Genomic DNA, 12,174 nt, shown 5'->3' with positions numbered 1-12,174 from the left:
CACCATCCCTGAACCTCCCTCCAACTCTCCTCCACCTTCCCTGAACACTGTCTGGTGGCGAGGCGGGGGTGAAGAACGAACATGGCCTGATAGGAGGTGGGCACAGGTGATGGGAAGGGCAACGTCTTCACTGGCTCCGTGTGCCCTCCGAAAAGACATGTCTTTGATCCCTCTCTCCCTCCCTCCCTCTCCCTCGCTCTCTCTCTCTCTGGAGGGCCATCACAACACCATATTCATCCCGCAAGGATAAGTAATGAGGAGTCTTTGAAGTGTCTGCGTGTCTCAGGCTTGTGGGTCTGACACCCCCCCAGCCCCCCCCCCCACCCCCCCACCCCCCCGCGGGGACGGAGCAAGGAGCTGATCGATGGTACCTGACAGCTCACAATGAATGGATCCCATCTGATTGATTCATTACAGATTGGGGAAGGGATCTGGGGGCACTGACCCTAGCCCAGTAAGAGGTAGTGTGTGTGTGTGTGTGTGTGTGTGTGTGTGTGTGTGTGTGTGTGTGTGTGTGTGTGTGCATGTGTGTGCGCGTGTGTGTAATACAGGAGACAGGATTGGGGGGTCTTAAGGGTGTGATAGTGTGGGGGGGGGGGGAGAGAAGCAGTTTGCAGCCTGACGGGGGGGCACACAGGGAGGGGGGGGGGGGGGGGGGGGGGGTTGACCCATGTGTCCGGCCCTTTCATGTGCCACGCTGCAATTAGCCACTCACAGCCACTCGTCTCAGACGATCTTTTATGGCTTCCTGCAACGATACATTATAAACCAGGCTTTTAAGGCCCGACCATATGATTGATTTCCTTTGAAATTATACCGGCACGCTCATCACTAAAACATCCTCCTAGCAATGCATGATTACAACTTGTATTGGACAGAAAACCAAATGAGCGCATTATGAATAAATCACTAAAACGAGACTCCTCCGAGGCCTGTGAGATTAGCTGTGGAGGGCGGGTTCTTCTCAAGCCATTTCTCACGCATGTTGCCTGCGATTGCGTAAAGCAACTTGTTACCCACTTCGCCAAAGACGGGCGTTTGGCAACAATCGCCCACTAGCCCTGTGTGAGACACACACACACACACACACACACACAAACAGACTTCTTTACAGTCCCCTTGCTCCCGTGTCGAACCAAATGGAGGGGTGTCACAACAACGTGGCCATAAAAAGACAGCGTCAGCCTAGCGCCTTACCAGGTGAGCCTTTGCGCTGTGCTCTTTGTCCTTAAGCCTATTTTGTATACTCATTTAAGCGATGGTGGCATTGTGACTTATTCAGCGCTTCGCTGGTTGGATGAACACTCCCCACTGCTGGAGCAGCTCCGCCTGGAGGCCCGCAGCCTGGAACCATGGAGATTAAGAGAGCGACGCGACAAAAGGTCACGTGATTGTGCAGCTATCGCTGTCGATGTGCTGCACATTCTCCACAAGCTGAATCACGTAGTGTAGAGAGAGAGAGAGAGAGAGAGAGAGAGAGAGAGAATAGTGTGTGAGATGGTGTGAGTCAAGGGAGACTGAATGTGTGTGAGCAAGGGTGTGTGTGTGTGTGTCCATGGCATGGAAGTAGAGGGTAGAGAGAGAGAGAGAGAGAGAGAGAGAGACAGAGACAGAGACAGAGAGAGAGAGAGAGAGAGACAGAGAGAGAGAGAGAGAGAGAGAGAGAGAGAGAGAGAGGGAGAGAGAGAGAGAGACAGAGACAGAGACAGAGACAGAGACAGAGACAGAGACAGAGACAGAGACAGAGACAGAGACAGAGACAGAGAGAGAGACAGAGACAGAGACAGAGAGAGAGAGAGAGAGAGAGAGAGAGAGAGAGAGAGAGAGAGAGAGAGAGAGAGAGAGCACTGTTTAAGTAATTGAGGGTGATTCAGACTGGGCTGGTAAGTGGCGGAGGTTCTGGTTTGAGTCTGCTCCTGTTCCACAGAAGACAAAGAGAGAGCCGTGTGGAGCCGAGCCGTGTGGAGCCGAGCAGGGAGCCCCGTCCCCTGGGCCGTGTGCTGTTTGAAGTGCAGATGAAGTACAGGTGGAGGGTGTGTTTTAACATGGGGGAGAAAGAAAGAGCGGATGGAGGTTTAGTGGCCACTGTAACCCTCTACTTCCATGCCATGGACACACACACACACACACCCTTGCTTACACACATTCAGTCTCCCTTCACACACACTATTCTCTCTCTGTCTCTCTTTCTCTCTCTCTCCCTCTCTCTCTCTCACACACACACACACACACTTTTTTCACACTGTCCCAAATCAAAGCAGACGTTCACACCTGGAACTCTAGCTGTGACTTCAGCACTTCCCTTCAGGGCTCCCTATCATCACACCTAGTCCTCTTTACGATGGCTACTTAAAAAGGAGCAAAAGGTGTTTTGCCAGCCTCTCAGGCCTTCTCCAAAAACAACACGGTGCCTAGAGCTAAGCTTTTCCCGTCATCAACCACTCCAATATGGTTAAATTCAACCCATACCTTTTCCTGGCCTGCTCTATTTAACTCGTTCTCTAATATTTAACAAGACTTGAGAAAGCTGAAAAGAGGTGATGGCCTTCTTTCCTCCGGGCACTCAATTTGGACGGCCATACACTCCAACAGATGTGACTCCAGTTTTTAAAGACAAATATCAAAGATCCCTTTCTGCTCCATCGGCAAAATTTGTTACAAGGGCCTGTTTCTCGTTAAAAAAAAAAAAAGAAAAAAAAAAAAGAGAGAGATAGAAATGGAGAGCCCAGAAATGGATCAAACCGACATATGGGGAGAAGTCTATGGGATGCTTTGCCCCGCCCCCACGCTCGCCAAACTCTCCGCTCCGTGGTGTAATAGCCCAGGCATGCCCATAAAATACATTAGTCATCTCCCGCGAGCGAGCGCACCAGGCCGTACATGTGAATAGCATGTTGGCTGTGAGCCACTGCTGGCGGGGCCTGGAGCAGCCCTCAGCTCGGAGTGTGTGCTTGCGTGACTGTTTATGTGTGTCAACAAGCACGAGTGGCCGAATTGAGAGTAGTTTCCTGTAAATGCACACACCGGTTTCCGTTTTCCGCCTAATTTTATTCGGCATCGGATAGGAAAACCCAGAGGGCTTAATTGTGTTAGGGTGGCTATTGTTAGTGGCTTCCCAGTCTGGCTTGGTTAAGGGGGTGGTTTTCACCCCCCCCCCCCCCATGGAAAAAGGTCAAAGTGTGAGGGTCACAGTCGGCGGAAGCCTCGGCACGCCCACAGTTATGAACTAAGGCCGCTGTGAGACATGGTCATTTCAGCGGTGGGTTATGATCCTCCTCTGCGCCGGGGCCCATTAAAATGCCTATTCTGATTCTGATGGCCGTTAATATTATGTCATGCATTTCATCAGAATTGTGAAGTTCATTAATATGGCTCAGTGGAAACACAAAGAGACAAGAAAAATACTCAACACAGCACTTTGGGTAAAATGGTAGTAATACACACACACACACACACACACACACACACTCTCTCACTCACTCACTCACTCACTCACTCACTCACTCACTCACTCACTCACTCACTCACTCACTCACTCACTCACTCACTCACACAAGTATTTAAGTATTAACATGACATGTTTCACCAATGCGAGAGTTCTAATTATACATTTTATAGTTTAAAATTGGAAATGAGACATTACATTTCAAGCGACAGGCAGTAGCTGCCTCTAGTATAGGGCTTGGGAGACACATTTTGCTCTTTGCTCCACACAAATCTACAATTGGTAATACAATTTATAGTTAACCTAGTACCAAATTACTGATAATAGTGGGTTGAAAAAATAGACTACAACCAACTGAAAAAAGTCTAGGTTTTGTTTGGAATACAATATCAGCCTGTTCAGCAAGAGCACCATGGACATCTCGTGGAACAAATTCTGTATTTATTTTTATGATTATGGTTAATGTAGTTATGCTGGCAGTAGACTGCCAGCAGAGATTAGAAGCCAACAACAAAACATGTGAGTGAAAGTATAAAAATAAGTGATATGATTTCGGGAATAAGATGCCCACAAGCCAGAGAAAAGTGCACACATTTCAAAGAAGAACGGGCTGAGTCTTACAGTCTCTGCAGTGATAAACTCTCCCCACTAACAGCATTGACAGACTACATTTGTCACACCATGTTTGTCATCCTTCAAAGTCATCATTTCCATGCATTGTGGCTCTCAAACAACATGTTTTTTAATCATTATTTGTTTTATCTTAATGTCATAAAGGTTCCCGAGCCCTGCTCCTGTACCACCCCAAAACTACATACCACCATGTGACTTTGTTTGGGTGGCTTAAGCCGTCTCTGTCACCCACGGTGGTTGTCAAGGGGATACGCAGACGGGCCTTAAAAAGCTGTGACACCCATTTCTCTCTGTCTTCCCAAACCGAGTGCAAGACCAAACGTCTCTCTCTCTCTTTCTCTCTCACACACACACACACATACACTCTTCCTTTCAACCCCTCTCTGTCTCTCTGCCTCCATCTGGCTGGTTCCGCTCGGCTGCCTGTGGAGGGACAGGTCCGGTAGGGATTTGGCAGTGGGCGGGTCCAGACACATCCACGCCCTCCCCCGGCGCTCCCGGGACCGGGTGTCAAAGACCTGCTATTCTACTAGAACCTTCTATCAGCTGCCGGGAGGACCACTCTGAGGGCTCTCTGTTAGAACACACACACACACAGGCCTACAGACACATGCCAAACACAGACGTCCGCCACCCCGGTTTAGATTCAAAGCCTTCCTGTATTCATTTCACATCAGTTGTACCATTCAGTGCTCTCTACTGTCCCTTAAAAAGTTCTCCAGACGGCAAATACAGCATGCATGGGCCTGTGTGAAGTGAACAGGTCAGCTAGTTTCATCCTCTCTAACGGATCCTGGTGTGTGTGTGTGACGGCTGTCCCAGGCTATCGGGAGCTCGCTGATGTGAGCCGAACCATCCCAGTACACACGAGCACTCCACAGTCTCAGAGCATCTATAAGCCTCCCACCCCCCCACCAACCCCGCCTGTTCTGAGCTCCTTAGGGCAATCTGAACCAAAGACACTGTACATCTGTTCAACATGGCCTCTCCTTAACATGTGACCTCTCAGCCAGCTAGGGCCCTATCTCCTGATAGAGGGCAGAGGGGCCGACGCTCTCATTCCCATCAGCTCTCAATGGAACGCTCTTGGTGTTTTTTCACTCATTATTTTACAATACTCTGAAAATCGGAATTAATATTATCATATCAAGTTGTGACTCTCTAGAGGCAGTTGTGAGGAAACAAAAGTGTGACTGTTCATGTGATTATAATAATAACACTTTGTGTAACTATTGTGTGAAATGAATCAATGTGCTGTTATTACTTATAAAATACCTACAAGTAATTTCTGAATAAATAAACAATAGTGATTATATAAAAGGCTATTTGCCATTATATCATAATAATAATACTAATGATAATAATGACACTACTACTACTAATAATAATAATAATAATAATAATAATAACAATAATAATCATAATCATAATAATAACATTAATAATAATAATCATAATCTTCTTCTTCTTCCTTATCATTATCATTATTGCAGAATGTAGGCCTATATGTTAATCTAGACCCCACATAATGAAATCGACATACAAAATAAATAAAATACTACAAAGTCTTGAATCTTTTGTAATTTCATAATACATAGCCTAATACAAGCAGTGTATACATGAAATATAATTAAATTAGGTTTGACAATTAGGTTTGACAAAAAATGTGACTGCTCCTGGATTTGAATAGAAGAAGAACAAAGAACCTACTAATATACTAAGCCAAAGAATATGTGATCAATCACACATTAAATATCCACAATTTATTATTTATATTGCCATTTGATTGACAAAAATAAAATAAAATAAAGTTGTATCATTATATTGTATATTCCACTCAAAAGTCGATGAAGATGATTTTGGCCAATGTGAGCACAGCGGACAGCATGCAGTGGTCTAGCCTACGTGGCAGTTAGATGGGCCTTCTCAACCGTCAGTCCATTTTATTCAAGCCGCCCATTAACGAATTGCCTTATGAATTGGTAATTGCAATAGGCCTACTTCAGCGACATTCTCTGGTGGGCAAGATCTGCCCTCAAATAGTAATTGGGACTGGACAGATGTCAGAGTTCGGGTTTTGCTATAACCTAGCCCCCCCTCCCACCCTACAGCCACCCCCTACGCCCCTCCCCATCCCTTCATCCAATCTCCGGTTTAAGGTTAAAGCGGCTTTCACTGATCAATCAGACCACGTCAATAGCGACACTACGGAAAGAGGAGTTGAAATAATGAGTATCCTACTTCCAATAGCTTCCAATAGGTCACCATGGCCTATATGATAAACGTGCAAGTGGCACTGCAATGAGGAACACGCCAAACCAACGCCTGATAAATAAATCATGTCATAATTTTTATTATAAATTATTGACATAATTGTTAATGAATAATTTTATGACAGGCTAGGCTATATATCATATCGTATATCAACATAATATGTCAATGGGGCCTAAATGACTAGGCTATTTATTTAATTAAAATGTGACTTATTTCACCAGAGAAAAATAGCCTACATTTCTATAGGTAAGAATAGCCTAACCTATAGGCCAAGTCAAAATGTAGCTAAGCTAGATCTAATATGTTGTATGTTGCATCCCGGAAAGATCTCACTCGCTTCAGATTGTAGCCCCTTTATTTCGCAAATTCAGGTTTACGCCTCTTTGCCACCCAGCTTCCATTCAACTCTTCGAGGGGGTTTTGTTGTTATAGTTATCCTCGGAACTAATAGTTTCTTTTGTCCATCAATAATGACCATTATCCTTAACGACGTTTGTCCAAGCATTTGCCTTTCAAAGACATGCAAAATGGGTAGCTACTCAGGGGTGGGCTTGAACCACGTGGTCTGTCTGTAGAAGCCAGTAGCCTAGTGGAATAGTGCAATCTCAGTTCATACTCCAACGGGCCTTATACACACTGCCAATCGTTCTCTAGTGAAGCAAGGGTCTCAGCCTCCGTCACTTATCCCGGGACAAGTGTGCCGGACAAAATGGCCCCCGCTGCTTTTCAATGGAATAGGCAATAATAATGATGATGGTGATGATGATGAGGATTCCAGGCGCATGAAGACAGAGACAGAGACAGATAGACAGATAGATAGATAGATAGATAGATAGATAGATAGATAGATAGATAGATAGATAGATAGATAGATAGATAGATAGATAGAGAGAGAGAGAGAGAGAGAGAGAGAGAGAGAGAGAGAGAGAGAGAGAGAGGGGTGGGAAAGGTGGGATATTCGCCAACTGGAAAACAGGGACAGGAAAAGCCCTGCGGAGGTGTTATCTGGCGCACAGTAAAAGCATAAACTAGAGGCCTCGGCCGTGCGCGTTCTCTCCACACCCCACACGACCAGAAATAGCAAACAGCAGACAAACAGTAAAGAGCTTTGGAACTCTGACAATACAAGATGTTATAGTTTTCATGACATCTTCGTTGACTTATGCCGACCCGTCTGTTCTTCAGCACCAACTTTGGCAGGGCACGCAGGGCAGAATCAGATGCAGTTTTACAAACGATTGGACGTCTTTAAATATTTATTTTATTTTTAAATTAGAAGAATACCATATCGTCTCTTTCCACGATAGAGGTGACTGGCGTGTTTATAAAACTTCCAACACTAAGTAGATTAGGGTACAGTAAGGTGTTTGAGTTGGGAGATACGGAGGAATTATGAAAAATGTAGCCTACAAATGTCAAACGCATGCACTTCTTAAAACCAGAGTGAATGATGAGGATTGTGAGTTAATTGAAATATTAAGTTCTGAATATTGTTTGTGTTCTTTGCACTTCTAATGGATCTGCTTCCTTCATAGATATATTTTAGTAGCCTATGGAAGATGATCAGGCTAACTGATCCCACTGGGCACTGGAATGTCTGCCACAATTTATGTCGCTTGAGCAACGACTCCGCACCTTCTCAATTCCGTTCATCAAATGGCAAGTTGCATTACAGTAGGCCTATAATTATCAATTGTCTAATTGGCCAGTGGTCCATTTCATCCCAAGTTTTAAATACGTTATTAGAATAATACAAATACATATTTCCTCGTTCCCATTACAACAAAGCAACAAATCCAATTTGACATTCAGACCTAGCTCGTTCGTGCAAAATGAGGCCACACAATACACGGGGTATCAACTGGTCTCATCAGGAATTACTCATGTTCCATGAACAGCCTAATGTGGGCCTAATTCGAAGTAGCCTCTCATTGGCTAGGCGCAGACATGGTAGGCCTACACTCTGGAATTAAATGTGGCAAAAATAAGTAGGCTAGGCTATTTGCACAAATAGTGCAATTATTATTTGTGTTAAACCACCCCATGTTGGTAGCATCAAAACACAGGGGGGGATATGGCCATTCTCTAATTAATTGTCCTTTCTCAGACGCCGTGTGGCCGTGTATTGTTCCCCGGGTGGGCGCTCGCCTGCATGTGCCCAAATCACCATAAACTCGCCGTGGATCTCCAAGAGAAGTCTTCGGAGCCCGTCATAAATCACCTGGCCATATTAAAAGCTTAGTTCAGCCTCGAACCAGGTCAACTTGGAAATTTATGGCATCACTTATGTTGGGAATAGATTGTCCGGACGAAATGCATCAACTTCAGGCAAAAGTTACACCCAGAGGAATCTCAACTTTCCTGCGCTCACAATTCAGAGCTAGTGCAGCTCGGGCCCAACTTAAATAGGCTACAAGGCTCCATTTTTTTGGTTTATAATCTCAGTGTAGGTGAATAGACGGTTTTATGGGCATCGGCTATTCTACCGCTTCTCTGATGCGAGTTGGCTTCATCAAGACACTGATTGTACCAATACAAAAAAACAAAGTTGATCAGATAATCATTTTGACCCGCGGTAACAAGCGTATAGGCCTACCTCATTCCATAGGCTGCACCAACATTTTCAAACGTTAGAGAAACACTGCTGTAATCTTACTTTTCAACTCGTGTAGCCTATATAACCTAAATCAAGAGTTCCGAATGTGCAAGATGCAAAACTACCCCAAAAGCTCTGGGAGATAGTGAGTGAGCGCGCTGCACACTGAGACAGTGGCACACTGTCCTACTTCACAGTGGCAGCACAAGCCAGCCTTGACTTGCGACAGTGCGGACTACAAACAGCATACGGCCCAGTAACCGATTAACATCCCAGTTCCCTCCGCAAACACGGAATATTCAGAGAATGGGGGCAAAATAAATGGTTGAATATCATAAAAATATAAAATAAAATAGACATACTCTGATGAAGTAGGCTTAGTTGTCCACATAGGCTTTCCGAACAAACTCATTATTCCATGTAAACATCTCTCAAATCAACAGTGACAGTTTACTTCGCCTTAGTGCCAGACCTGTTCCTCTGGTCTTCCAGTGGCGACTATAGGCCTATAACGTTACGAACAGTTTTCAATAGGCCTATTCTCAATTGACAAGACAATGTAAAATAACGATTCAAACAAAATACAAATAGGCTATAATAAAATAAAAATGATCGATATTATATTAGGCTATAACAATGCAATGCATACATTTATAGGATGGAATATGGGCTGTAGCCTATTTGAACGTCGACAGTCATAGAAACAAATTGTCAAACTGAATTCTGCCTAGAGACCCTTAAAATGCGAAGAGCTGACTTCAGGGAAAGTAGCCGCGTCGCCTCGCTTGCCAGGAGAGCTGCGGCGTCGTCGACTCCCCGTCGAGAGATAGTAGGTTACAGTGTTTAGCTAATTTCCTTAAGGCGATAATGAAAGAGTAATCATAATGACAATGAAAAATCTTTTAGAGAACAATGCCCATCTATATTTGAATGAATAAGCCTGGCGTTGTGCATAACAAACGCGTGAATGTGTATTGAAGGCGATCGGCGAGACACTTTCGTTGTGCATATCTATATAGGGACAAAATCCCAAATTTTCGAAATAAAAATAGTGATTTCGAGCTTTGAAATGCTTCTTTTTTTTTATTCAAAGAAGACGATTTAAAAAGTCTCAAGATGAAATCATGTTTGATGTCGCTCAACCAAGCTACTCCAAATTACGCACCATGTTGACGGACCTCGGGAACCATATGAGGTAGACAGTAGGCTAGGCTATCCAAAAAGTAACCCCCCTAAAACATGTATATTGTGTCTTACCTTCAACAGCTGAAACCATGGGCAGCAAGAGGCTGCATAGAACCAGAAAGTAATCCATTGTCATAAAGCGCTCAGATCGGACATGAAACTAGACCCACGGGAGAGAGAGACAGAGGGAGATACAATCCGAAGTGTTCCGACGCTCCACGCACCCAGTCCCAGCCGCGTCAAGCCCCAAAACCCAGAGTTACCTCCATAAAATAACAGCGAAAACGGTAATAGTTGGGAGGTCTGGGGGCTTTGTGCAATAGCTGGCCCTCTCCTCGTTCAGTAATTTCCAATGTGCCTATGCCAAAGAAGAGGGAACGCATATAAATCGTTCAATCCGGAGCATGCCTCGCATTTGGTAAATCGTCCAGAAGACAAGTTGTCCCGTTGTCAGCTGCACAGAGGATATCTCCAGTAGGCCTAATATGTCGTTGATTATCGATAGGAAGGGAGATAATAAGTCCGTTTCACTGAGTTCGTCGGGAAAGATCCAAATAGCCTACTTTTTGTAGTCAAGACATATGAGGTCCGCGCACTCCTGTCATAACCATAACGTAGTCCAGTTATGCATGTTCACGCACACATACATATACGATCAAGTGTAATTCCCAGAAAGAGTCGCCTTGGTTTAGATAGTGTAAGTCCCTGAGCGAATGATCTGTGTGGTTGCAGCAAGCTGGTGCTCCGCTCGGTGTGTGCATTGGAATGACGAATGTGCAGAAACAAGGGAAGAGTGAGCGAGCGCGAGGGAGAGACGGGGGGCACAGTAGGAGGGGTTATGGTTAAAGCAGCTGTCAGTCTCTCATACGGTCACACCCCCGCAACTAGGCTGGAAAGGCTACGCTGCTCCAAAGCGACTGCCTTTCTCGGGAATCCCAGCCCAGACAGGGACACAGCGGTTTCAACGGGAGCATAGCGCCCCCCTGCGGGATACACACATTTAAGAGGTGGGTTTCAAGCGTATATAACGACGGAGTTTCTGCTTATTTTTATTAAAATAAAACGTAATTCATCGAGTTTGCTCAGCAACCAGACATTTGAGAATGTTAAAGGACAGATCTATGTGTTGCCCAGGCGTTAAAGCCCTACCACAAATGTGGAACCTTTCCATGAGTTCTCACTTCTGTAGTCTATTTTTCATTGAAATAAAGTTATTGGTGCAGTCACTTACTCAAATATAAGCTACTTAGCATACCTGTATGCTTCTTTGATGCATCTGTGTAAACAATGGTTAAACTGGTCTTTAAAACACGTGGGTTGAAGTTCTTTAAACATCAACAACATTTCCACCAATAAGCTATTGTGTTAATATATTATGATGTAGGCCTATCCTATATTATTCTACCACATGATGGATTGCAACCTATAGGCTACTTTAGCGAAGTTAACCACAACTGTTTTTGGAATACTAATTTGTAAAATGAGGTCATGCACTTGGAAAGCAGTCCGCCCTAATGGGCACACGGCACTTTTTCTTTTAGGCAATAGAACTGGAAGATAGTTTTCTTTTTCTTTTGAGAACCAAAGAAAAGAACATCTGTGTTGAGCATTCTGTTACAGCCAACTTCACAGAGTTTACAGTCATTTTATTGAGGTATCATTGCGTTACTGAATTCAAAGACTAGGTCATAAACAAAGTTATGCATCTGGATTCAAGCGAATGTGAATGATACAGCTTTATCTCCACATCATGTGAATAAAAAACGACTATAGATTATGGCCTATGACTATATTTTTGAAATGTTATAACTTCCACACAATGCAGATTGGTGAAGCAAAGTGCAATAGACATTTTATTGTACAGGGTGTTTTCACTGCTCTGTCCATTTGACTTTTTAAATGGGTTCACAACTGGGGCCTATACTCTCTGGGCTTTGGAGAAACATAGCTCCATATCTTACACAAAATTTTAAGTTGCCTAAAATAATGATATTCGTCACCACATATTTATACATATTTGGTACTGATCATCATTTTAACA

The 12,174-nt window shown here is 44.3% G+C and overlaps 1 protein-coding gene across 3 annotated transcripts in view; it reads right to left on the bottom strand.

Annotated features, from left to right (window-relative positions):
- The window catches only part of ephb3b (eph receptor B3b), a gene marked incomplete at its 3' end in the record, with an annotated part of 55,531 nt that extends 45,226 nt beyond the window's left edge, over positions 1–10,305 (bottom strand). For all 3 annotated transcript variants that reach the window (XM_084435825.1, XM_084435826.1, XM_084435827.1), the window contains exon 1: positions 10,206–10,305. In XM_084435825.1, coding sequence (XP_084291951.1) covers positions 10,206–10,269 — 64 coding nt within the window. In that variant the 5' untranslated portion in view covers positions 10,270–10,305. The remainder of the gene's footprint in view (positions 1–10,205) is intronic.
- Between the last annotated feature and the right edge of the window lie 1,869 nt (positions 10,306–12,174).

This window comes from Borostomias antarcticus (genome assembly GCF_949987555.1).
Source record: "Borostomias antarcticus genome assembly, chromosome: 3".
Classification (NCBI taxonomy): Eukaryota; Metazoa; Chordata; class Actinopteri; order Stomiiformes; family Stomiidae; genus Borostomias; species Borostomias antarcticus.
This window is presented reverse-complemented; position numbering and strand designations above follow the sequence as displayed.